General features: G+C 35.4%; 2 protein-coding genes across 2 annotated transcripts; one reads left to right on the top strand and one right to left on the bottom strand.

The window, feature by feature from the left end:
* Positions 1 to 3,663: 3,663 nt before the first annotated feature.
* LOC137580606 (uncharacterized) lies at positions 3,664 to 7,693 on the bottom strand. The gene is made up of 4 exons (XM_068294704.1): positions 7,523 to 7,693; positions 4,134 to 4,289; positions 3,880 to 4,047; positions 3,664 to 3,819 (listed from the first exon to the last, which is right to left on the bottom strand). Exons 1-4 carry the CDS (start codon positions 7,691 to 7,693, stop codon positions 3,664 to 3,666), a joined length of 651 nt encoding a protein of 216 aa, XP_068150805.1.
* Positions 7,694 to 8,329: 636 nt separating this feature from the next.
* Nmdar1 (NMDA receptor 1) lies at positions 8,330 to 13,944 on the top strand. The gene is made up of 14 exons (XM_068294416.1): positions 8,330 to 8,412; positions 8,830 to 9,033; positions 9,100 to 9,222; positions 9,841 to 10,065; positions 10,130 to 10,332; positions 10,390 to 10,555; positions 10,617 to 10,883; positions 10,947 to 11,163; positions 11,227 to 11,419; positions 11,487 to 11,699; positions 11,960 to 12,388; positions 12,761 to 12,933; positions 13,000 to 13,256; positions 13,321 to 13,944. Exons 2-14 carry the CDS (start codon positions 8,833 to 8,835, stop codon positions 13,663 to 13,665), a joined length of 3,012 nt encoding a protein of 1,003 aa, XP_068150517.1. The 5' UTR covers positions 8,330 to 8,412; positions 8,830 to 8,832; the 3' UTR covers positions 13,666 to 13,944.
* Positions 13,945 to 27,907: the final 13,963 nt, after the last annotated feature.

Below are 27,907 nucleotides of genomic sequence, written 5' to 3'. Positions count from 1 at the left end.
TTTTTCTATGAACATTTATCAGTTTACTTTATATTTCTCTACTTGAGGGTATGAATGGGAAAAAAGAAATTGCAATTTTAACGCATGACAAGATATTTTCAAATGCTGTCTCTTCCCTCTGGCCCCCACTGCCATCATCTCTTCTCTACGTTTCGTTGGAGCACTTTTCTACTTAGACATCGTCATGTAATCGAATATAAATTGAATTTTTTACAACAAATGGATTTTTGCAAACGTTTTTTTTCTAGCTATAATTTTTTCTTCCTCTTTTGTCGTCTTAGCCTCTCAACTTCAGTCGAACGAAATAAGCATAAAATTAATATTATGCATTAAAATGGAATAAAAATCGTTTGAAGCAGAAATAATAATTTGGATTTACATACCAACAAAATTTAAAATAACAAATTTTCATACTTCTTCAATGTTGTTAAATTTTGAATCAAAATTCTTGTTAATCGTCCACATAGGATTATTTCAAAATTACTCATAAGAATATTTTGAACCCATTTTCTAATCGTAAATGTTTCCTCTGTCGATTTAAATTGTGACCTTAGTTAGGAGTCTTTCTGATAAGTAGGATTTGATCCCTTATTAATCAGTTAAGTCTTTTCATAGAAATATTTTTAGTCATAAACGTTTAGTTTAATACTATTGGATATTTAATTGCTAGAATATCCCAGCTGGCTTAATCCGCCACTCTACTTATATAGGAGGTTCAAATTGCTATTTTATCTTACATATAGATAATGAATGATCTATGATATTAAAAACAAATTCCAACATAAGTTTCAATTTACAGGCGACATCCACCGCAATATACACATTCTAAAAGCCGCAATTTCGTTTGCGAATCTTCAATCACAGCTCACTTACTGATACTCTCAACTATTTTACTTTGACAAAGATATCCAGCTGTTTTCTGCATCCCAACAATCATCAACGACAACGACAACGACAACAACAACTCCAAAGACAATTGTCATTGCTTCCCGAAGGCAAAATAGCCTTTCTTAGCCCCAACCTAGTCCTAGTCATAGTCGTAGACCTGTCCCTATCCCTATTCCTGAAGTTGCATACAACATAAGGTTGCAGTTAAAATGCTTTTCATGTTCAACTTCTCTCTTGACGATGCTCAAGACGAAACTTCAGTCAAGCGGACAAATAACTGAACACTAGAGGGAATGAAAGAGATGGAGTCGAAAAATATCAACTTATGTAAATTGTAATAAAAGAGTGGGCGAAAGGACTTGTAGACTAACGGTACAAGTATTGACAGAACTCAGGAAAGGAGAAGAGGACTCCCGGCAGTAGTCATCGTCTGCCTCTTTAGTTGTCCCTCAAGGAATGGCGGGCCATGTTTGCTTCTGCTGAAATGAGCAAAAATAATTGCAAATCGTAAAAGAAAAAAAGTAGAAAAAAATTTTCGAGGCTGTCATCGCCATGTGTGTGTGTGTGTGTGTGTCAGTATACGAGCGAGAGGCAACGGGCATAGACATCCCCCGGACAGAAGGAAACGGAAATATGCAATGAAGTAGAAGTTGGCAGGAAATTGTTAAGACTCCGCGCCTCCGTTGCCTGCATTTTTGCCGTCGTTGTCCTCAGTCCCCAGCCCTCTGCAACACCCTCCCTGGTTTACATACATGTATGTATGTGTATGTATTTTATTTTCCATCATCGGAAAAAAGGGTTCCTTATTTAGTGTCTTCCCCTTTTTTTTTCTTGCCTAGGTTTTATGTTCTTTGGTGAATTGAAAAGCCGCATGCAAATAAAATAAAATTCTCTCTTTGTTTCTTAGTACGCTATCCCATGACCTCCTCATGCTTCTCATTTTCCTTTCGAGCCATTTGCTTGGCGGTTTTCCCTTTTATTTCAATTGGCCCCCAATTCCTTTCTTCTTTTTTTTTTTTAAGTATTTGCAGTTTAGATATGTATGTTTGTGCTCTATTTTTAGCGAAATTTATGGCCAATGAAAATGATGATCTATTGTTTCCAAAAAGTATGTATATTTTCGTTTTCCAACAACCAAAAACAAACTGACTGTCAGCATAAATTTAGCCCACTTACATAAAGTTCCTAGCCAAATTGCTAAAACTTTTTGGCTAAAAACATTGTGCCAAAAAAAGAAATTCTCATGAATTTAATTCCCGAACAACTTTCAGAATAATGTAAACAATAAAATGCGCCAATTGTAATTATATGCCAAGAGAATAAAGCTGGGTCCCCTTTCCAACCATTTGCCTCATCCCTTTGAGCTAAGCAGCTATAAAATACAGAAATTATGCCTGGAATTTTCGACAAGTTTGTGGGCCAACTGAATATTTACCTTAATTAGCTAAGTATTTAATTAGCAGCAAACAAAAAGATTTCTCGTCTGACGTGACTAAAGCTGGTCATTTTTCGCACAAAAATATATCTTTTGGCATATTTCTCTTTGAAGATATTTTTGGTATACCCTTATTTCTGGGGAACTGTGAATTAAGTTAGTCAACGTTCTAACAAAGTTAGGAATAATTGAAGTTATTAATTATTTATTAAAGCGATGGCTTTCGGCTTTCGACACCTACAAATTTAAAGTTGGATAAGATTTAGTCAAATTTTTAGTTAACATTTACAAGCTTACACAGTAATTGTAAGATTTATTTGTAATTTAAATTGAATGAGTTGACATCAAATTGTTTTCTGGTGTGAAATTTGTAAGGATGGAGAGGAGGTAAATTGTATCTGAACAGTATGGGCATGGATTGATGTAATTGGTATCCATATAGATTTGCTACGAAAGCTTTGTGTTTCTTGGTTTACATTTTTTTGTGATTTTTTAGGACTTTTTATTTATATAGCATTTGTTAAAGAAAACATAAAACCTTTTTGAAGTACCAGTTTTTAATCTAGAGCCCTTTAAGCATTTGACTATAATATATTAATTGAAAAGTGTTTTAGAGAACGGTCTTAACGGTCATCTTTATGCTTATTTTAACGTGCTTTAATAACTAACTTTGAAGCTATGCGAAATAAAATTATAAGGACAGCCCTGTCTGTCTCTGTCTCTGACTGAGAATTTATATAACTGCTAACATCCGACTTTTTTGCCACCATGAAGGTATGTGGATCTGCATTAGAGAGTTGCTCTAGCTCGTCAAACATTTATTGCAATTGGGGAACGATTTGCTTGGACTGAAATTAACCTATTGAATAAATTCTTTCTTGACCAATCATAGCATACATATAGATCGTATGCAAGCAGATCGTTTCCCGTTATAGTAGAATGGTTTAGTAGCTTGATCAATAATTGGCAAGTGGGTCACGAATGAGATACCCTGTAAAAACACTCAATTACTTCCGCGTGTTGGCATAATTGGTGAATGGATTAACGATTGTTGTTATCCGATGAAATTAACCAGAGCAAACTCACATTTAAAAAGTGATGTTCGGATACAGTTAAACTCATTTATGAATTTTAGTCAAATTCAAGTGAATGAAAAAAGAACGCCAATTAGTTTGAACGAAAGAATAGGCTAACGTAGTCTAACACCATTCAAACGAAACAAAAACCTGGTATACAGATGTTAATGATTAAAACAAATCGTATATCTATAAATACAACTCAAACAAATAAATTTTTTTTTACTGGTATTGTAATACATTGGTTATAGGTAAATATATATTTTATGAAAGGCTAAAATAGACACTGATCTCAGCCCGAATACTACCTCCAGCGTACCACGATGTCAATAATGCATAGTCTCCTTCAGGAAATGGTAAAATTTCAGTAAATCGAAGATCTGGAGCATTTAGTGAAACTTTATCCCATATTAGATTGTGCTGTAAATAAATGTCGAATGAATTTAACATTGTTTCAATCTTAAAAAGTAAGGTACTCACATTATATGGACAGGTGTGATTCATATTTGAATGGTTTTCAAAAATACCGTAAAAAAAATTAACAATAGGATACCGTTTTTTGGACAACAGAAATTTACAAGCATCAATGGTTATATTATAAAGAAAGGGCTTATAGCCATTCGCATTTTTTAAAAGCGAAATGTTAACCTAAGAATTAGCAAAAACGTTTTAGGTTTTTAGGTGAAATGTAACAAGTGGACTATTTGTAGTATATAGATTCAATTTAAACCCACCTTTATTTTGGTAATCGGAAGTTGGTACATATTGGCCTTGATGGAAAAGTACTTAAAGGTGCGATTCACCGATTTGATATAACAATATTCAAATTCACAATATGGCTTGTCCAGCGATGTGCATTTCAAGTTTTTAACATCAGCATACGAATCGACCTGTATGAATGTAAATTGACTAGAAAAAAATCTCTGATTTAGTTTTAATTTCAACTAAACCTGAAAAACTAGGAATTGATATAAAATGAATCCAGCCAACCAGGAATATTTTAACCACATTTTAAATGTTGTACTGCTCAAAAAAGACTGACTCAACTTGGCATCTGTTTAAAGTTCAATATAACTGAAACGAAAAATTGATTTTTATCGATTTATTTGAATAATTGGTATGTTGTGTTAACAATCATGACCCCTAATTTATTCTTTATCTCTGTGTCAGATCTCAAGGTATCAGTTTTCATTTCAAATTCAAAATCGGTGTTGCGTAAAGTCTTTATATACTTTTTAAAGCCCTGATTTGACAAATGATACTGAAATTACGTAAAAAGTAATGCGTAAATGTAATATTGGAAAACAAAGCGAAATAATTATTGTAATTTTAAGACAAAAACACATAGGGAAGAGACAGTGGAGACATACTTAATCTACAATTCTCGAGATTGATCACCGACCTAGGTGAGTTTTCCCTGATAAACCAATACTAAAAGGTACATAACTATATCAGGGAGAATGGAAACGATTGTGGTTAACTAATAAAATAGTTTTGTATGTGCCAAGTTGCATCACGATCGTGTCACTATATTAAATAACTCCCATAGGAACAACCCTCCCAAAAAGGTAATGGTAGACAGAGAACTTTTTGATTTCTTAGGTAACACATAATCGAAAGAATAAATCATAAATGTATCTGTCTCAATCATAAATTGGGTTCCTTAAATTTGACTTATTTTGTTAATACAGAAAAGTTTTCTTTATTTAGCAATAAATAGAGATGTAGAATAACACAAAAGCTTAAGAGGGTATACAAACTTCGGCATGGGCAGACTTAACCAACGGACACAAGACATCTGTATGTAAGTACCTTGTATATTTATATTTTTGTTAAAAATTTGGATAAAATGAATTATGATGAATTAAAATATTTAGAATTTATTAAAAATTTTCATGCCTACAAAGACAACTAAAAAGATCATACTGTTCTTTGGTGATTAATATAATATATAATATAATCAGGGTTAAAGTTTGAAAACCGCTGCATCTGATCAGTTTGAGATGTGCTGATTAATCTTTAAATGACTGAATATGTATTTGTAAGATCTCATTATATTCAGTTATATGTTTACGTATAAGCCATCGAAATAAATGATCATAAAAATAGTCCTATTTTTATATAACAAAGTATTACTACATTTAATGGTGACCGAATTTTTGCTCCCTGAGATAACCTGCCCTTTGGCAATAAGTAGGTTAAGACATAAAAATGAAGAGCACAATATAATAGCTATAATAACTATAGTCTTAAGTGATGGAAATGTTATTTGAATGTTATTATTCATTTTTTATGATCATTTATTTGTCGTCCGACAATTTCTGTGTTCTTCTGGATAACTTATCACCAAAACGCTTTCAATATCCAAAGAAACTAAGCAAAATCTGAAACTTTTTCTACCAAAATGAAAGGACTCACTAGATAGATATACTGATGATATACTGATAAAATATCAACTGGAAGTTATATACCATATGCAAAATTATTGAATGCTGATTTTAATTTTTGCTTCATCTTCTCCAAATTCATTGCATGCGACTGGAAAAATAATTTGCGTCTGAATCGATGATTGAATAATAACATCAAATGAGTAAAACAAGACAAAGCGACCACAAAAAAATGTGGAATACAAAATATTATAAAAAATTATGTGCAATTTTAAAAATGCACTTCAGCCGAAGACTAGGAGAGTTTTGGGGTGGATTGAACTGAAGTTGCACACACACGTGCCATGGTTTAGTCTGCCTGCTTCATCCTCGTCGTCTGCCGCCTGTCGCCGAAAAAAGTGGCTAAAAACGTGACGAGCATTTGGAATTGGGGTTGACGTTGAACCCCCTTTTCACGCCGTTCGCCATCTCCCACATTCACCTGTTTAATGCACCGCCTTAGCCACCCTTCCCCACCTTCCTCCCCAGAAATGGGGGATGGTCGGCAATACGGGCTGGCTGGAGACTCATCGACGTTGCAATGCGGCGACATGGAATGCTTGCACTTTTGTTTATGTCCTTTGGCAAGGCGCGTGAAATTGAAAAAGGCAACGGGTGGCCAAAGCTTGGGGCCGCAGAGAGGTAAGTGGGCGGTGGGGTAAACCTGCATAGAATGAAGACCGTGTTAAGTGGCTGGCTGCTCGTCTTTTGGGTTTGCATAGACCACATTAGCATCAGGTTTCATGGAGAATTTTACACGTCATTAGCTTGCTGAAAATGCTGAATGCGGGCACATCGACCTGAAGAATGGGAGCAAGCCGATTTTCGGGATAAAATTGGATTTAAGGCGTTGGAAATTGAATAAGTTATTCTCACAATGTAAGCCAAAAATGACCTGATTTATGTGAGAAGAATACCAATTACTTTCACAAGACTTTTTAAATAATTCTTTAAAATATGAATATCTGTAACTCTTTTATACTTTTTGAAATAGTTAAACTTTGGCTTAAGTCTTGGCAACTTTTTATTTTTATCATTATTTAACTATGTCCAAGTCACCAAATTTTCCAACTTGAACATAGTTACAGAAAATTTTAACTCTTCCTACCGTAAAAAGCTTTAATTGCTTTCAACCCATCTAAGGGTTAAAGCTTTTCAAAGGTCTCTGAAAAATGGACTATGGTTTCTCCATTAGCTAAAGCAAACTTGCATTAAAAGCTCTTATTACTACAACATTACAAACTTTAGCCATGTAAATAAAGTGGTTCCCATAATGCAGTTGAAGGATATGAAGGAAACGTCAAATATGAAATGAAAGGAATCTAAAGGTATAAAGGTTTTTTTGTGGAATTAAATATGAGACTGTAAGATAATTCGAACTTATTCTCATTAAAATGAAAAGAAAATTAATGTTAGAAAATCAGCTAAGTGCTTAATTTAATGTCATATTTTTTATTTTAAAATCCACGTTTTTCTATATTCACAACATAATTAATAGTTGTAACTATTTCGTCGTCCTTGTATATTGAAACTATGCCTTTGAAATAACCAATCGGCATTACTTGGGGCCATCCATCAGTACTAATAATAATATTTTTAAAATAATACGTTCCCTTTGGAATGGGACATTGATTTCCTTCGAAAGGGAAGTCGGTGTTAATATTGTACTTTAGCGTATCTTTGCTATATTGTCCAACGTAGTCCTTAAACAAGTTGCAGGCGGGTTTTCTCGCCATGGTGTAGGGTAATTTCTTGTATTCTCCGTTTCCAGATGCATCACCGTAAGTGTCAACGGATATTCCGAAATGATCATTGTCCATATCTTCGAGTAAATCAACTGTACCATTGAAACTTCTTTCACGACCCATTATACGTAAATTGCTGTTGGCTAGAATGTAATCGCCAGTTGGCAATATACTTAAGGATTCCAATCGCACTTGGTAGGTCTTTGGAGTCGAACACTTTATAAAAGGATACATTAGCTTGCTATTTAATCTAGAAAAATTTTACACTATACCCAGGAATCGATGATGAGCACACTTAAAACAAAAAGAATTTTAAAAACCATTGCAACCTGAATCAGGTTAGAACTACAAATGATAGACAGACTTTCAAACATGATATTTTTAATTGAAAGAGAATATATATTGCATGACTTTAATTGGTTTCAATGTTGCCTTTGAAAACACAATTATTTCATAATAGAATTTAAATGTGTTTATTACACGATTCATGTTGTCACCATGTAACTGAAAGATAAGAGATCATCGAATCAAATAAAAAAAAAAGTTTTGTGAAATTGTAACTTCGAAATTCAAAACTATGTCCCAGTATAAACACTAACAACAAGTGTTCAGGAAAACAGCTGACTAAACCAAGAAAAACATTGCGCATTGTGCACCGGCGCAGTTTCTATTTTCTAAGATTTTTCTTATCAATTTGAGCTTTAAAGCTCGCAAAATAAACTTTTTGGCATCCAACCCTCAACAACATTCATTCAGTCCTGCTCCCGTAGTCGGGACGATTACACTACTGCCATTCCTGCGGACAAATTTGAGAGAAGGGCGTATAAGGGCGTACAACAACGGTGCGTGAGCCAACACCCAGTGTCAAATATTTTTCCATAATTTAATTTCCATTAACGACTTTGCATGTTATTAATTTCAAACTAATTTATGTTAGTCAAGTCAAAATATTAATTTTCAGTTTTTTAATCAATGTTCAATGCTCTTGAACGTCTTTATTGAACAAATTGTTTTTCCGTTTTGATTGCCATTCTGTTTTTTCTGGTGTGTATGTATAGAAAAAGGACTAGCATCCTTTATGGGGGCAGTGAAGAAGTGCAACTTAAAACCATTTCCCATTCTTATAAGAATTAAGTATAGATTTAGGTTAAAAGAACTCATTTGAATATAATAATATTTGTTAAAAGACCTTAATTGACAATAAGAGCATCTCCATTTAAACTTTAATAACCCATTTAAATTGAATTTCTTATTTATAGAAAATGCTTTTGCTGAGATGTGATGGCATTATTAATCACTGCCAATCAGTTTCCAAAAACATGGCATTTGCTGTCTGGTTTCTCTCCACATTTGCCATTGTTGCAGCACAAAGGCATATGGCTTTAGAGCACGAGGGTACATACAATATTGGCGGTGTATTGACTAATTCGGATAGCGAGGAACATTTTCGCACCACAATAGCGGTAATGATTACACAAATTATATAATATTTTAAACGACTAACGACTTGGTTATCATCTATTTTGCAGCATCTTAACTTTGATCAGCAATATGTGCCACGCAAGGTCACCTACTATGAGAAAACTATTCGCATGGATAAGAATCCCATCAAAACGGTGTTCAATGTTTGCAATAAACTCATTGAAAAGCGGGTAAGAAAAAAAGGTTTATTTTACATTAAGACATTTTCTGTTTATTCATATCAAGGTTTTTTAGACATTAATCTAACTAATTAATAAGAATTAGTTGCTCAGACTTAGTTCAACTGGTAGTTAAGTCCTTTGACATTTATTTTGGTTTCTCTTTACCCATCTGGTTTTCGAAAAAGGAAAATTAATTGAGCGACTTCTCTTTAATCCGATTAGATCATTGATATGATTATGAGATATATAGATAGTTAGGCCTTCGAATTTCTTTTGTCATCATTGATACAATCAGCTTGACATAACTTACCATATTCATAACGTAAACAGAAGTTTGGTCTGAAATCTCCACAGGATCTCAATGTGGATTGAGGATGAAGTATCTCAAAATATATGCCATAATTACAGTTTAGTTTCGTAGATCATTAGCTTATGATGCCGAGGGCTTCAAAGCCAAGTAAGCCACTTCATATTAGTTACTTATAAGTTACATAATGAAAGCCCCTTAAGTCCCTCTGCGAGATTAAGTGCTTGGTAACTCCATTAAAGATTTAAGATAGGGGACAGCTTATTTCAAAAATAAATTTGAAATTAATGTTAATTTAATTTGTTATAAACTATTTTCAGGTATATGCTGTTGTTGTCTCGCATGAGCAAACGTCTGGAGATTTGTCACCAGCCGCTGTTAGCTATACAAGTGGCTTCTATTCCATTCCCGTTATTGGCATTTCATCCCGGGATGCGGCCTTCTCCGACAAAAATATACATGTTTCATTTCTGAGAACCGTGCCACCTTATTATCATCAGGCTGATGTGTGGCTTGAGATGTTAAGTCACTTCAGCTATACAAAGGTAAGAGTAACTCATCTCATCAATATAAGGAAGGTTTATAATTCAAAATTGTTTTTCTTGATAGGTCATCATAATACACAGTTCGGATACCGATGGCAGAGCCATTTTAGGACGTTTTCAGACTACGTCACAAACCTATTACGATGATGTCGATGTCCGGGCCACTGTTGAAATGATTGTGGAGTTTGAGCCAAAACTAACAAGTTTTGCTGAACATTTGAATTACATGAAGACGGCACAATCACGTGTCTACTTAATGTATGCCAGGTAAGCAATAATTCTTTTCAAGTTATTGCAAATATATGAATCATGTGTTGTTTGTAGTACCGAGGATGCTCAAATAATATTCCGTGATGCTCGTGATCATAATATGACACAAGAAGGACATGTTTGGATTGTGACCGAACAAGCATTGTTTGCCAATAACACACCAGAAGGAGTGTTGGGTCTGCAGCTGGAACATGCCCATAGTGACAAAGGACACATAAGGGTTAGTAGAGTCGTCAATTTTACTTGTCTATCGGTTTTTATTATAATGATTAAATTTATAGGATAGCGTTTATGTTCTTGCATCGGCCATAAAGGAGATGATTTCCAATGAAACCATTGCAGAAGCTCCAAAGGATTGTGGAGATTCAGCTGTCAATTGGGAATCGGGCAAGCGTCTTTTTCAATACCTAAAGACACGCAACATTACGGGTGAGACAGGCCAAGTGGCCTTTGATGACAATGGAGATCGGATCTATGCGGGTTACGATGTCATCAATATTCGTGAGAACCAAAAGCAACATGTTGTGGGCAAATTTAGCTATGATAATGTAAGTAGTAAAGTTAAAGAGAATGCTTCAAGAAAGTTATCAAAACTAATTTTGACCACTTAGATGCGTGCTAAAATGAGAATGAAGATCAATGACAGCGAAATCATTTGGGCGGGTAAACAGAAACGTAAACCAGAAGGCATAATGATACCAACACATCTGAAGCTATTGACCATTGAAGAGAAACCTTTTGTTTATGTGCGCCGCATGGGCGATGATGAGTTCCATTGCGAGCCAAACGAGCGACCGTGTCCTTTATTTAACACTACAGATGCAACTGGTAAATTAAAGGAAATAGAAGCAAATCCAATTTGATTAAACTTACTATTATTCTATTTGACAGCTAACGAGTTTTGTTGTAGTGGCTATTGCATTGACTTGCTAATCGAACTTGCCAAACGCATTAACTTCACCTATGATCTAGCTCTATCTCCGGATGGGCAATTCGGTCATTATATTCTGCGCAATAATACGGGCGCCACTTTGCGTAAGGAGTGGACTGGTCTGATAGGTCAATTGGTCAATGAACGGGCCGAGTAAGCAGCTTATGATATATATTCACAAAAATGAACTAACAGAATTAACTTTTTCTCTATTATTTAGCATGATCGTTGCACCACTAACCATTAATCCGGAGCGTGCCGAGTATATTGAATTCTCGAAGCCATTTAAATACCAAGGCATTACAATACTCGAAAAGAAACCGTCACGATCGAGTACTCTTGTGTCTTTCTTACAGCCATTTAGTAACACGCTATGGATCTTGGTAATGGTGTCGGTTCATGTTGTGGCACTCGTTCTCTACTTACTGGACAGGTGAGCAAAATATTTCTGGAATAAACTTCCTAAACCCTTTAAAAATTAACGATTAATAACATTACACACACACACACACACTCACCTGAACCTAAAATAATGAATTAAATATTCGTTGCGTTGGACGGTTCAAAGGCAGCGAATTTCTCAAACTTGTCCCTTAAAAACCATATTGCCTCAGGCACTCCAGTGGCCTAATCAGAGGCAATTCTTGAGTGTGAATCAAATCATTAACTTTTATTTCGGATTTCTATACTTAGATTTTCACCGTTTGGACGCTTTAAGCTCTCGCATTCGGACAGTAATGAGGAAAAGGCATTGAACCTCAGTTCAGCCGTATGGTTTGCGTGGGGTGTGCTTCTAAACTCTGGGATTGGTGAGGGAACCCCACGTAGCTTTTCGGCTCGTGTACTCGGAATGGTTTGGGCTGGATTTGCTATGATAATCGTTGCTTCATACACTGCCAATTTGGCTGCTTTCCTTGTGCTGGAAAGGCCCAAAACGAAACTGAGTGGCATCAATGACGCTCGTCTAAGAAATACCATGGAAAATTTAACGTGTGCAACCGTGAAGGGCTCTTCGGTGGATATGTATTTCCGTCGACAAGTTGAGCTGTCTAATATGTATCGGACCATGGAAGCAAATAACTATGCTACTGCTGAGCACGCCATTCAGGATGTGAAGAAGGGGTAACATGGCCAAGTTGATGAACTCGTATATAGTTCAGAGTCTTTGTCTATTATGTAGCTGGAAAAATTCAAAAAATTAAAAAAAAAAAAAACTAAAACCAAAAAAACTAATATAGTCGCATGCTTGGCACAACTCAAGACTATCCTTTCTCCAACAACAACAACATAAACAACATCAACAAAAGCTAATATTTTTGTCACTGTCCTATTTCTTTGCTCTATTCTTCTAGTAGATACCCTTTATCGTACCTTACCCCTATATATTTATAGATGTTTTTCGTAAACTTTTCTACTTGTTGTTTCTCTCTCTCTCTCTCTAAGTGAGGAATATGAGTATTAGATATTTAATTATGTTTAATTCCCTACCTTTAGCAAGTTAATGGCCTTCATCTGGGACTCCTCTCGTCTGGAGTATGAAGCCTCTAAAGATTGCGAGCTTGTCACAGCAGGGGAACTCTTCGGTCGCAGTGGATATGGCATTGGACTTCAAAAAGGATCACCCTGGACAGATGCTGTCACTCTGGCTATTCTGGAATTTCATGAAAGTAAGTCAATCCAATCGAATTGCGAAGTCAATTGGTGGAGGTTCATGTATTGTTATCGTTTTTTAGGTGGCTTTATGGAAAAACTTGATAAGCAATGGATATTCCATGGGCATGTTCAGCAGAATTGTGAACTGTTTGAGAAAACACCGAATACGTTGGGACTAAAGAATATGGCTGGTGTCTTTATTCTAGTCGGTGTAGGTATAGCTGGTGGCGTCGGTCTCATTATCATTGAAGTGATCTATAAGAAGCATCAAGTGAAGAAGCAAAAGCGTCTGGATATAGCTCGACACGCTGCTGATAAGTGGCGTGGCACTATAGAGGTAATCAATCCAACCGTATCTCTTTTGGGTTTGCAAAGCTAACTGTCACTTCTTTTCATCACAGAAACGTAAAACCATTCGAGCATCTTTGGCCATGCAACGACAATATAATGTTGGCTTGAATTCGACATCTCGGGCTCCCGGTACCATAAGTTTGGCTGTGGATAAGAAACGTTATCCACGCTTAAGTCAGCGCATGGGTCCTGAGCGTGCTTGGCCCGGAGATGCCGCTGAAGTTTTACGCATAAGACGTCCGTACGAGATTGGCAAGCCAGGACAATCGCCTAAAGTAATAGGTGGGCCACCTCATCCAATGCTGGGCAAGACAAGGCCACAGGCCCAGCAAAATCTATTGCCACCACGATATTCACCCGGTTATACCAGCGATGTGTCCCACTTGGTCGTTTAATGATTGATTGCTCAACAATTCATTGTTATCATTTTGTTTTGACTCACAAATTTTCTATTTAAATTGGGTTTGAATTATTTAAACCTAAAAATGTTGCAGTGTTTAATATTTTCGCATAGTTATGAGCTTGTTTACGGTCTCAAATGTTCCATGTGAAGTGCAAACATTAAAAGAAGTATTTTGTTGATAGTTATGCTTATTATATGTAAATCAATTGTTCAACATGATGGATGAATATTTTATAAACAACACTCACATAATGTAATACGGCGTATTTCTGGTCCCACCAAAATGATCAGAATATCGAATTTTAAAAAGTTAACAGCTAACATTTTCAGCAAACAAACAAACAAAGTTAAAATATGTATAAATTTTATGCCAAAAGAAATAAATATAGTAGGTATGTGCCAAAAAGTATTTTAAATTTAATTTTTGACACGATTTGTGGGAAATGCCAAGAGAATGCGCTTTTTTCAGAGGTCAAAAGTTTTCTCCATAATTATTGAAAATTAATAAATTGGGAAAGAAAGTCAAAAAACTCATAAAATAAACAATATTACTTTGATCTGCCGTCTGACAGATGGACATACTTTTGGAATGGTTAGGAAAAAGATATCCCAGGTAAATAATAAAGGAAACAACAAAACGTAAGAACCTCTACTAGATTGAAACCGTCCAATGAGAATTCACCATAATAAGTTCAGAATATAAAAATCTAAACACGTGAGTATCTTTTACTAATTACCTACATAATTTTCTTCCCAATTATCAGATCAAATAACATTCTGTTATCGGTATTGATAGCAAATATTTTGTATTGTATTTAAATCTTATTTTATCCTTTCCAGGCCTTGAACGGAGGCAAATTTGTGGCACAGAAAAGATAGCCTTTATCCGAACTATTCTTTTCTTAACGGTATAACTAAAGCTTTTTAAATACTTTAATGTTGACACTTTCCAACGTTGAAAGAATTTTATGTTATGAAGAATTTAAATACTTTATTCGGTTGGAAATTCTTTCTTCTAACAATTACCTCCCCTTAAAGACTAATAAACAATGATTTTGTTAAGATTTAGAACATAATTTGCAAATTAACTTGAAAAGGATCTAATGTTATAATACGGTTTAAAGTCAACCGCCAAAAACTTTTCTTTTAAGGGATGGAAACTTAGCTACTACTTCAGGGATGAAATCAACTGGTTCATTGCTTGAGGGATGACGAATGCATACTAGGGATGGTCGTGAGTGTCGTACTATTTAGAATCTGTCACTTATCCTTAAGCGGGAGAACTTGAAATTTAAATAATCACATATTATTTAATCACAAATTTATTAACATGGCCATTAAATATTTCAATTGTAGCTTCGATCATAGAAAAGATCGCTAAAGATAACAGGTATGTCAGTATGGGATACATTTTGTAAACTATCAAACCTTTCTATATTTTTACTATGGCTTTCGGGCTTATTGTTAAACGTAAACTACATTCATACACTTAGGCCAGGATTCTAACCCGGATCCTCGTTGTTCAGTTGCCTAATTCACTGGGCCAGTTACACAACTCATCTACCAAGGATAATGATCGATATAGTTAAACATTCATATTGCAATAATTATAGAGTATCGATAAATTTAATATCTATACCAAGATCATAACCATTTCGATTCAAAAAGTTCCGCACTATATATTTACATAATTTGTACATATGTATATATTGATTAACGGGTCATTGTACAGATTTTCTCACCATCGCTATTCTGCTCTTTCTTTTTTGTCTATGTTTACAAAAGGCTGTCCACAAATACTGTGTGTTCCTTCACTTCCACCTGAATGCTCCTTTCCCGCAGGACTTTTCGCCATTTGCCACTTTTCTTGGCCACATGCCGTGCCAATTGATGTCAAATTTATAACGACAAATACTAGAAAACTTGCCACACATACAAACACACAGACTGTCCAGGCAGGCACACACAACCACAGCCTTCCTTTGCGCCACTTCTACAGCTTGTTCACATTTCGATCATTATTGCTTTTTGATTTTTCGGTGTGAATTTGGTAGGGCAACACACTCCCTACTAGGCTACAAACTTACATAAGTGTTTCATGTGTGTCTGTGTGCTCCCTGGATGAGTTATGGCCTGTGCCTAGAGCCTTGGTTGGAACTGTGCCCAGGATCAGCCGCAGCTTGCAGTTATGTGTGTCCCTTTTTCACTTTTTTTCCTTTCTCCTTTTCTGTTTTGCGAGTCAACATATTAATGCAATTTTATTTAAATTATGCAACATTTATGCCTTTTTTACTTGCTTTTGATACATTTGTTTTATATTCGCTGCCTTCGGATTCAACCGGTTACAAAAGTCGGAACTCTGCTATTTTATTGTCCTCTTGTAAATTTCATTTGCGCGTCTGTGAAGTTTTCCCAGACCGAACCGCACCCACTTCCACTGCCCCTGCCACTGTCTGTGCCGCTTTCTGTGTCTCTTATGCATTCAGATTTATGAGCATCAAACAATTTATGCCATGAGTCTTGATAATTTTAAATGTTAATTACACTTGTTGGCTTCTGTTTTGCCAATTTGGTAATTAAAATATTAAAGACATTGGCAGATTCCATGAGAGCAAATTATGGGAAATACCACAGGGAAAATTTAATTTCTGATTCATTGACAATTGAAAACCAATTGAGAAGAGAAATCGTCGCTTTGGGTATTGATTCTGGGGGATGGGCGTGCAGTCGGAAGCAAGGAAAGCAGCAAAATCAAATAGGATAAGTGATTCATTTATCATAATAAAAGTGAATGTAAAATTTTGTATTGCCACTTTAGCTTAATTTTAAATAATTAATTATAATCATAATGACTAGTCTTAAACTGGAAGTTAAATATATTTAAAAAACTAGTATTTTCATAGGTTAAAAAAGGAAACAACAAACAACCTACACACTTGGTTTGATTTACTTTCCAGGATACCTTCAAAGCGTCTTAAGAAACTTTAAAGGTCTTCAATAACTTCAGAGGTCTTTTCAAAAGGATAAATTCGCTGAAATGTATGAAAGGAGTAAAGGTTTATAAAGTCATGCCAAGGTTTTAAAAGCAAAATTAATAATTGCTAAATAATTAATGAAAACAGATTGTAAATTGTTTAACTTAATGTGCGAAATTGTGATCGAATTCAAGGGATGAATCTGACGACAAAGGAAGGCAACTTGCAAATATGGTTGAGCAATAGGAAAATTTCACGTGGAGCCGTCAAAACCGGAAATGGTAAAGTGGCAAAGACCAAAGCGGAAATGCCAGGACAAAAATGCAGATTTTTCCATATAAAAAGGAAATTATAAAAATATTTTGTTGGTCGAAAATTGTTTGCTTAGCTTTTCTTATTTCTGCCCTCTCGGTATCCCTTTCCTGAAGCGCAGTTTCCTCCCCCCCTGGCCGTACCACAATATGACCAGAAAAAAAAGGAGCTGAAGAATTTTTGCACGTGGGTCGTTTTCGTTTGCTATCTGAAGTCCACTTGAAAAGACTGCCCCACACTCTGCAATAAAAACACTCGAAGGGCCACATCGTCGTCTGGCAGAAAGTTGGCTTTTTCTTCTTCTTGTTACCCTCGACTATATAAAAAATGTTATAAAAAAAATGGCAAGTGAATTTATGTGAACGGTTGAAGTTCATATTTTCACTTTAATTATATTCTTTTTATTTTTTGCCATGTGAATGGGATTTATTTACATGAATTTCAATCGGAAGATTGGTATATAAATTACCATAAACATCTCGTCTCGTCTCACTCTGGAAATAAATGCATACAGATATATATGTGTTATGCATTCTGAAAGCTTAATGGACAAGAGGCCGAGGAGAGAAAAGGGAACTCAAATGTCAAAAACAGCGAAATGGCAAAAAGAACCAAAGGCCTTTTTCGAAATCATAAATGTCTCTGTGTACTACGAACAGAGAGTGTGTGCGTGTATGTGCATAAGTGTGTTTGTATGTCGGTTGCACAGGTGAAAAGTCAGAGGAAGTCGCATTAATTCCACTTAATTTGTTTTAACCACAAAAGCCAAAGAATCGAATGCCACATTGAGGTTTTTCCTGGCAATGAAAGGCATCTATAAACAAAAACAAATGAAAACCTATTGAAATTTTAAAGTTTCCGAGACTATTCCTCCTTCCTAGGAAGGACTGACATTTACATTTTTATACTTATTTATATAAACAACATAAATATCAAGGATATAAAGGACTAACTATTTTACATTATATTCCTTCTGTTATCTAACAGATGCACAAATGTCAATTATGACTTCTCTTTTCTGTTACTTTCTCTTTTGCATTTATACAGTTCTGTTCTGTTAGCAAGGAACTTCTCCAATGTAAATGTTAACAACTGTCTCTCTTAAGCGTTTTACATAGCTGTTATGTAACATTACATAGCACATTACTCCTTCATAATGTATCTGTTAAATTGCTAACATAATTTTCCCTTCCTTTAATTGATCTGTTATGCGGCTAACATAATTCTCCTTTAGAGCTTTTTCTTAAAATGTCCTGCCAAATGTCCTGGTTTATTTTTTCCCCTTAACAAAGCTGTCTCATTGCTAAACTTGAAAGCTCAGGATTTTTAGCTTTATCCTCCAAGCTCACGATTCTAGCAACCCCCATACATCTTTTCCTTAGAGACAGTGGAATTTTTAGAAAATTTGTACTCGGCTTTCCTATTGGCCGTGAAGCCGCTTATAAAAGTCCAAGCAACGCCCAATAAAAGTTTAGTTTCAGTTTGTATTCACTCAAAGACAGGATGATACTCTTGGATCTAGCTAAGGGCGATTCAAGTGAACTTTCGTTATGGATCATATAAAATTTGTATATTTATCTGGAAATAAACACAGAAATCATTTTTACAGCATTTTTATTGGGGAAGATGATAAATCTTAATGGATATGTTTTATTTTATTGATTATTAACATAAGCGAACAATTTGGTGTATTACTTATCCAAAAATTACGTATACGCAGCGTGTGCTAGTAAGCAAAATTTCTAATTATAAAATAGTCAACAGATCAACTTTTGTTTAATCTAACAATAAGAAGCATAAAAATCGAATCTTATTGAAACATATTTTATTAAGCTCGATAGTTTTTTATACATAGCTGTTGAATAATTTAACTTGACTGAAGTTTAAGATTAAAAAAAATTGAATCAAAAACAAAATTAATAAAAATTTATATGTCTTGAATCAATTTGATATAACAGAATAATCATGGACCGATCGAGGGGGAGTCTATGAGTTTTGAATAATTTTGAACTTTTTTTAATATTTTTATATTTCGACTAATTCTCGAAAATTACGGAATTTTTTAAGCTGATTAATTAACTGCACTATGAATTATTATAATTAATATTTTCAAGGACAAATCAGAAAAATTAGTTTGGATGAAATAAGGTTTGGAAATGTGGTCTTAAGTGTGGGTACAAATATTGCGTCATTTTTAGATGACATCGACTGTTTTACCCTAAGAATTTTAACCATAGTTTTTAAAAAACGTACTTCATATTGTCTTTTCTATTTGCTTAAACAAAAGAAGGACTTGAAATTAAATGAATTTTTTTTTCTTCATGTAAGTTTGTAATTCCAGGACATCTAAGTAAATATAGTTTCCTTTAGTTGAAGATTCGATAATAAAAAGAAAGAAAGGGAAATAGGTTTACAAGGGCAAAAGCATAGATAATATTTTAAAAGAATATTCCAAATCAATTTTTAAATTTACATATTTATCTTTAGTCTTAACTCACTTTTAAAAATTATATTATTAACCGAGAATAATATAAATAAACTCCAATATAATTCTGTATGTCAATGAATGCTCTTTATCGTCTACAAAACAAAAATTTTTAAATTTTTTATTAAGTAATCGTTTTCATTAACCTTAACACCCCTCGTATGTTTAAAAAATTTAGTTGGCCAAATGACATTCCAGGAACTTGGACCATTATTTAATTCACTTTTAGCCTGAAAAAAGTCTGCAAGCATGATTTACCGGCCCATTACGTTTTTAACTTTTAAGCTTCTGACAAAAAAATGTGGAAATAGTAATTACAACCTAATTAACACAATGCCTAATTACCCCCAAAGAACTCAGAGTCAGAATGTAAAGGAAACGACCCTCAACCTCAACTAACTGACTGCATTTTTTGGTTGCAGTTCACTGGAAAGTCATGTGAAAATTAAATACTATGCGAACTAAATTGGCAACCAGGAGAAGGCCAACTAGAACGAGAAGTACTCCGGGCTAAGATATGGGAAGAGAGAATACGAATTTATTGGAATGCAATTGAAAATGCAGCAAGCGTATCGAGGCCGAGTGAACAAAAAATTGCCAGCCAGCGAAATGGTTTGAACTTGCGGCAATAAATTTTGGTCTAAAGCAAAAAAAAAAAAAAGGAGAAATAAAGCAATCCTAATGAAGAGGGAGGTACAGAGAGAGAGAGAGAGAAAAAAGCCTACAAATTGTATTAAAGGTTATGGGTTTTTATTTCTTTTCATTTTAGTTTTTTTTTTTTGGTGTGGAAGTACTCAGCAAAATGCTAAAAAATTCGTCTTGTTTTTGGTTTTGTTCCATTTGCCATGTCTATGTGTGGCCTCATAACTGTTTGAGAAATTACTCACGTAGCATGGTCTGAGCCTTCTCGGACTAATCCCCGCAAGCCTGACAGGCAAAGGCCAAAAAGTAAAGTAGTATATGGAAGCTTAAAGTTTCTGAAAAGTTAAATAGAGAATTTGACTTTTATATTATTTCGAATCCTTTGACTCAATTCCAATTTTCGGGTAGTGGTGGCTAACAAGCCGTTTAACGCTTCTCGTTTTGTATTTGGAATCTAACGTATTCATCTCCCTTTGGCTCCTAAACATATGCTACAAATAATTTGTTATTCAATACGAAACACGAAAAAGTACACAAAGCGGTAAACGAGCTTCATCACAGCAACAGCAATAGCAACGAACAACAACAACAGGATTACAAGGCAAAGCACAGACTGGACATTTAGTAAATTGGCTAACAACTTTTTGTAAGCTTCCTTTCCTTTCTATTCCCTTACTGCCCATTTTTTTTGGTTTTCGGTCAGTATTGTTGTTGCTGTTGTTGATTGTTGGTCATCATGTTGGGCCATATGTTTGACCACAACAAGTCTAACAAATACCAGAGTTGGGATAAACTCGCAAAAAAAAGGGTTTCGACCAAGATGTTGACATGGTTAAGTAGTAGTTTTCGAATAACTTGATAACTAGAAAAAAGATATTAATAGTGGCTAACGGTCAATTGAGACTAAATTCCATGTTAGCAGCTTCTTTCAATATTAAAATGTATGGACTAGTAATTGATATTTAGCCGTGTGCAGGCTGACATAATGACCATGAACTGAATATAAATATTGGCCAACAAAAGAATATTTAAAACTAGAAAAGGATAACGATTGTTTAAGAAATTCATTAGCACTACATATTTAGTGCTAGTTTTTGATTTTAATCACATAAATCATATATTTGAATGAGATCTCAAATAGGTCGAAGGTGCAAGATTTACCAGAAGTGATTTGATGTGGTCAAAAGAGAAGAAATTCTGACTCAGTTGCTTAGATATTGTATGAATATGGTAAAAATGAGAAAGAATCATGGGATATCTCTGGGCTGTTGGTTACTTGTTACTTTTCCTCTTCATCATCTAGTTTTTTCTCATCTCTTTTACGAAATTGTTGTTACCCGTACATTTTTGGCTAAAAAGTAAGCACAAGAATGCCCGAGCTGGCTCATCAAGTCAAATTCCAGACAAGAGTGGACAATGCCACTTATGGTTATGCCTTCTCTGTCCGTCTCTCTCTCTCTCTCTCTCTCTCTCACTGTCTGTTTCCCTGCCTGTATGGTTTTTCTTATTGCCTTTACTGTTTGCCACTTGTTCTACTTGTTGTTGTTTTTTTTTTTTTTTTTTGTTATGCCATTGCCTTTTCCAGTTGTTGTTTATGCCCTGGCCACTTGAGTTGCTTTTATTTTATTGAAGATTTGTATCAAAATGTCAACAGAAAAAGTATGTCAACAACAACTTGCAGAAGTTGCTCTTTTGATGTGGGTTCCATGAAAAGGAATGGTATGCACCACGAGCCCAAAGTACGATTCGAAGGGAGTGCAGTTGTAAGTAGAAGTTGTCTCAAGTTCTTCACTTCCCCCTTGTGCTGGGCAAATAAAATGTTTGCTTAAAAAATTGCAGACATGCATTGCGCGTTGAGTTTTCCTCCCCCTCAAGCTTGCTCTTTCTTTTTTGATTCCCCTATTTTTGGTGTTTTTTGTTTTTTTTTTTTTGCATTTTTTGTTTGGGACTGTGCTGGAATTTACTGCAGTCACGATTTCACGACTGACACAAATACATTTAAAAATGTGCTAACATATCGTTGGATGGAGCTGAAGCTGGCTAAGAGAAGTTCACATTCCACGTTGACAGGGATCCTCCCAAGCAGATGGCAGTTAAGTTTGGATAATGGCAAATGTATGGCAAGGGGGAAGAAGGATCTTGGGCAATGATGGAGCTAGAAAGCTGCGTGCTGATAATCTGGTAAGTTATATATACATAATTCTGATATGGCCTTAAGAGCAGATTTAAAGGTTAGTAGTTGAATTATCCATAATATAATACTTATGATTATCTAGAATCTTAAGTTGCTTTTGTATACCTTACGAATTTTAAGCAAAGCCCAACAATAAAACAAAGCTTATGATTTAGTATTAGAATTTAGTGATAATTAGAAAATAGAACCAAATACCTTAAATTTACTTTCATTTCAAGAGTAAACGAGTAAAAAAAGCTTTTCAAAGATTGTGTAGGCATCACCTAGTCATACTAACATAAGTCCCACAGTGGATCCTCACACTACCAAGTTATCTCAGTTATCTACATTTATAAGATCCACACACATACATGTAACCATTTAGAATAAGCTAGCAATAAGATACTCAATAAATCAGTTCTTGTGCGACAATTGAAAAGTAAAGACGTGTACCACAATTTCAGAAGTGGGATAACAGTGAAAAAAATATTTTTTATTTTTTTTTTCATTGCAAAATCACACAGCCTATAAAGTGTCTGAACTAAATCAAGAACTTTTTTTGTTTTTAAATATTTAAATGGAAACCATTGAATTAAATAAGTACAGCGCAACCCAGTTGCGAAAGTGGCTGGAAAACCTAGGCCTCCAAAAAAGTGGCACTAAAGCTGCATTGGCCGCACGACTCAACCTGGTGCCTCCCGAAGCCCGAGGATCATGCCCACCTCCGGATGGCATAGACGAACCACACCTAGATGTTGAGGAATTCGACCAGCAAGTTCCAGATGAAATCGAAGGCGCCGTTGGTGGCATAGAACTCAGCAACGAGAGTGAGCAGGACAGTGATGACGCGCAGTCCGAACTCAATCACGACGTTGGCGCCTCTGCAGTCTGTAATGAGCGTGAGCGAGATAGCGACGACGCGCCTTTCGCGCGCGAATCTGAATTTATTGGTGAGCAACCGAACGAGCGAGACGGCGAGATAGGAGCGTCACAAAAAAGCGCGCGTGAATCGGTTACAGAGTTGGAACTCTTGCGTCGCCAATTGGAACTCATTCAAGCTGAAAACATATTGCTTAAGAAGTCCAATTCGATGCGAAATAGTGTGACCGCGTCTAAATTGCCAAACTCGGTAACCAACACTAATCACAACAGCGTTGTCGGCACTACACAGCTCAGAAGTGAGCAAAACAAGGTTGCCATATCTGAAGCCGCTAACATCAACCATGCGAATTTATTTTCAAGGGAAAACTCCAAATTAGCCATGGTAAAGGAAATGCTCCCAATATTCGACGGTGCAGGGGAAGCTAAAGTAAATATTTGGATCGCTCAGCTGAACGCCGTGGCCAAGATGTACGATCTCAATGACGAAGTCGTTCGCACACTGATTATGTCCAAAGTAAAAGACCGCGCCCAGGTCTGGCTATACTCGAACGAAACTTTGTTGGCTATGCCGGTGACAGAGCTGTTAAATCAAATGGCAAACGCTTTTCAAATCAAGGAAAGCAAAATAATGTTGCGTCGCAAATTCCAGGACCGGAAATGGAAGACCACCGAAAATTTTTCAACTTATTTCAAGGAGAAGATCCTTCTGGCAGCAGAAATCCAAATGGATGATGAGGAATTAATCGACAATATCATCGAGGGAATTCCCGATGATCAACTGAAACAGCAGGCCCACATGCAATGCTTCGTCACGACTCAACATCTATTGCAGGCTTTCGATAAAGTTACCTTGCGTAAGCGCTCGCAGGTTATTCAACGATCGAGGGTGGTTGTCAATGGCGTTTCTTCTAAGGTCGGAAGATGCTTCAACTGTAACGTAATCGGACATTTTGCGGCCGATTGCAACAAACCGAAGCGCGAATATGGAGCCTGCTACGCATGCGGCAGCCTGGACCATTTGGTATCGAAATGCAGCGAGAGAAAAACGGAGCGTAAAAACGAATTTGTAAGATTGTTTCAGATAAATTTTAATTCTAAGACTAAAAAATGTTTGTTGCTAGAATGCCTAATCGATACTGGGAGTCCAATCAGTTTTATCAAATTTTGTTGCATTGAAAAAATATTGAATCACGTCAACTTTGAAGTCAATGAAGACAATACCACCTACTTTGGATTAAATAACAGTCCTTTAAATGTGCTGGGAAAAATTTCATGTTTTGTTATTATAAATAAAGAAAGAATTTATTTTGAACCACTAGTTGTGACAAACGGATCGATGGCATATAACGTTGTGTTAGGCAGAAATTTCTTAAGAAATGGTAATTTCGTATTCGTAAGCAAAAATGATCGAACCTTTGAAAACGATAGCTGTAAAAATGACCGAACTTATGAAAACGATAGCTGTAAAAATGATCGAACTTTTGAAAATGATAGCTGTAAAAATGATCGACCTAATGAAAATGACAGATGTAAACATGATCGGCAATATGAAAAGAAGAGTTGTAAAAATCACCGACTTGCTGAAAGCGATAGTATAAAAATCAATCAAATTAATGAAAAGGATAGCACTGAAACGAATAGAATTTCTGAGAATGATGGCATACAAAATGAGAAAGTTAGAAGGAATAATAATGCTAAAGCAAAAGAAATTATAGAAAGAAACGATAGAAGTTATACAAATGTAAAAATAGTAAATAATGATCGTAAAGAGGATGTTCTTAAAAATAAAAAGGTTAGTGATAATAGTGCAAAGCAAAAATGGCAAGAAAATACAAAAAAATCAGTCGAAATTTTAGAGTATGCGAAGAATGAACAATCAGCGCTTGAAATATTGTCAATTGAGTATCCCGAACCAAATGAAAGTAGTTCGCTAAAAATCAACGATAATTGTAACGCTAAGTTAAGAAAGGAACTCATAGATATTTTTAGTCAATTTTATGTCAAAGTCAAAAGACCAGATCATCCGTCAGTTAAATGGGAAATGAAACTAAATTTTGAGAACACGAAACCCTTTAATTATCCCCCGAGACGTTTGTCATTTGCAGAGAAAGCCCAAGTCCAAAACATGCTAGATGAATACATTAAAAACGGAATTATACGAGTAAGCGAGTCAGAGTACGCATCACCAATAGTACTTGTTAAAAAGAAATCCGGAGAACTTAGAATGTGTGTAGATTACCGAACCCTGAACAAGAACATGCTCAAAGACAATTACCCCACACCTTTAATAGATGATCTTATAGACAAACTTTCGGGAAAGAGAGTATTCACCAAGTTAGACTTAAAAAATGGCTTCTTTCACGTCTTTATGCACGAAGACTCTATCAAGTACACGGCGTTTACAACACCGATGGGTCAATACGAATGGCTTCGAATGCCATTTGGACTACGAAACGCACCCGCAGTTTTTCAAAGATATGTTAACAAAATTTTTGCTGACTTAGTTCGAGAAGACAAGGTTTTAATTTACATGGACGACATATTGATAGCAACAAAGGATAGTAAAAGTCATTTAGAAATATTAACAGAAGTTTTCAAACGTTTAGTTGCCAACAAACTTGAATTACGAATTGACAAGTGCGAATTTCTTCAGGAAGAAATTAAATATTTGGGATACGTGATTACAGGAGACGGCATCAAGCCAGATCCAAAAGGATTACAGGCAGTTAGCGATTTTCCAGTACCGGCTAAAACACATGAGGTACAGAGTTTCCTAGGGTTATGCTCTTATTTTCGACGATTTGTTAAAGATTTTTCAACAATAGCAAAACCATTGTACGATCTGGTGAGAAAAGATAGAAAATTTGAGTTTGGTGGTAAAGAATTAGAATGTTTTGAAAAATTGAAAAGAAATTTGTTAGAAGCCCCTATACTTGCTTTGTACAACCCGACCGACCCAACAGAGTTACACTGCGACGCTAGTGCCCTTGGTTTTGGTTCAATGCTTTTGCAAAAGAAGAAAGATAATAAGATGCACCCAGTGTTCTATTTTTCTAGGCGTACAACAGATGTAGAAGCCAAGTACCATAGTTTCGAACTCGAGACACTAGCCGTAGTGTATTCATTGAAACGTTTTAGAATATATCTTCAAGGATTAGAGTTCAAGATAGTCACGGACTGTAGTGCACTTACGTTAGCATTTAATAAGAAAGAACTTTCTCCCAGAATAGCTCGGTGGGCTCTCCTTCTTCAAGACTATGATTATACCCTAGAGCATCGAGCCGGAAAGCGCATGCAGCACGTTGATGCGCTTAGCAGAAACACACATATACTCACCATTGATTCCAATTCGTTCGAAGAGAACCTAATTATTTGTCAAAGTAGAGATGAGAAAATTAAAGAAATCCTAACGAAACTACAGAATACAGAACACAAAAATTATGAAATGCGCAATGGCATAGTGTACAGAAAAAAAGATAAGGAATCTCTTTTATTTTATGTCCCGAAAGAAATGGAAAGTCATGTCATGTATAGTTATCACGATCAGTTAGCCCATATCGGAGTAGACAAAATGGTAGATGTTATTTCGAAAAGCTATTGGTTCCCTAGCGTTAAAGAAAAATGCAAACAGCATGTACAAAATTGTCTAAAATGTATATCTTATTCAGATAAAAATGGAAAAGAGGAAGGCTTTCTTCATAACATTCCTAAGCAAACGGTCCCTTTTGATGTCATACACATAGATCACTATGGTCCAATAGATAAGAGCAGATCTAACAAGCACATATTAGTAGTAATCGATGCTTTCACAAAGTTCGTTCGTCTGTACCCAACGAAAACTACAAAGTCAAAAGAGGCAGTATTAGCATTAAAAGACTATTTTAGAGCATATAGTAGACCCAAATGCGTTATTTCAGATAGAGGAACTTGCTTCACATCAAAAGAATTTGAAGATTTTTTAGTCGAAAACGAAGTTAAACACATAAAAATCGCTACAGGATCTCCGCAAGCCAACGGACAAGTAGAAAGGGTGAATAGAAGTTTGGGTCCAATGATCGCTAAGCTGACTGAGCCGGACAAAGGATTGTATTGGGACACAATCTTAGAAACAGTTGAATATGCACTTAACAACACGTTACAAAGGTCAATCAGTCAGCATCCAAGTAAAGTTTTGTTCGGAGTTGCACAAAGAGGAAAGGTTTTAGATACATTGAAAATTAGCCTAGATGAATTAAATAAAATAAGCATAGATAGAAACTTGGATAGAACAAGACAGGAGGCGGGTAAAAGTATAGAAAAAGTACAAACGTATAATAAGTTAAAAGTAGACTCTAAAAGAAAAGATCCCGTTAAGTATAAGGCAGACGATTTGGTGATGGTTAGGAATTTCGACTCACATATAGGAGTGTCTAAAAAACTTATTCCCAAGTTCAAAGGTCCGTATAGAGTGACAAAAGTGCTGCGCAATGACAGATACGTTTTGGAGGATGTTGAGGGTTTTCAGCAAACCAGACTTCCTTATAAAGGAGTATGGGCCATAGGAAACATACGGCCATGGCTAAGTAATTCAAATAGCTAAGAGATCGGGAGCTCTCTGGTCAGGATGGCCGAGTTGTAGGCATCACCTAGTCATACTAACATAAGTCCCACAGTGGATCCTCACACTACCAAGTTATCTCAGTTATCTACATTTATAAGATCCACACACATACATGTAACCATTTAGAATAAGCTAGCAATAAGATACTCAATAAATCAGTTCTGT

Source organism: Drosophila tropicalis, unplaced genomic scaffold (genome assembly GCF_018151085.1).
Source record: "Drosophila tropicalis isolate 14030-0801.00 unplaced genomic scaffold, ASM1815108v1 contig_845, whole genome shotgun sequence".
Classification (NCBI taxonomy): Eukaryota; Metazoa; Arthropoda; class Insecta; order Diptera; family Drosophilidae; genus Drosophila; species Drosophila tropicalis.
The sequence above is the reverse complement of the archived record's forward strand: the minus strand, read 5'-3'. Positions and strand labels throughout refer to the sequence as shown.

Coding starts and splice junctions, on each gene's coding strand:
- Nmdar1 (XM_068294416.1), top strand. CDS start 8,833: ATGCTTTTGCTGAGATGTGATGGCATTATTAATCACTGCCAATCAGTT. Junction 10,556..10,616: donor GTGACAAAGGACACATAAGG/GTTAGTAGAGTC, acceptor TTAAATTTATAG/GATAGCGTTTATGTTCTTGC. Junction 12,934..12,999: donor TATTCTGGAATTTCATGAAA/GTAAGTCAATCC, acceptor ATCGTTTTTTAG/GTGGCTTTATGGAAAAACTT.
- LOC137580606 (XM_068294704.1), bottom strand. CDS start 7,693: ATGGGTCGTGAAAGAAGTTTCAATGGTACAGTTGATTTACTCGAAGAT. Junction 4,290..7,522: donor GCAACTTGTTTAAGGACTAC/GTTGGACAATAT, acceptor ACATTCATACAG/GTCGATTCGTATGCTGATGT. Junction 4,048..4,133: donor TTCCGATTACCAAAATAAAG/GTGGGTTTAAAT, acceptor GCTAATTCTTAG/GTTAACATTTCGCTTTTAAA.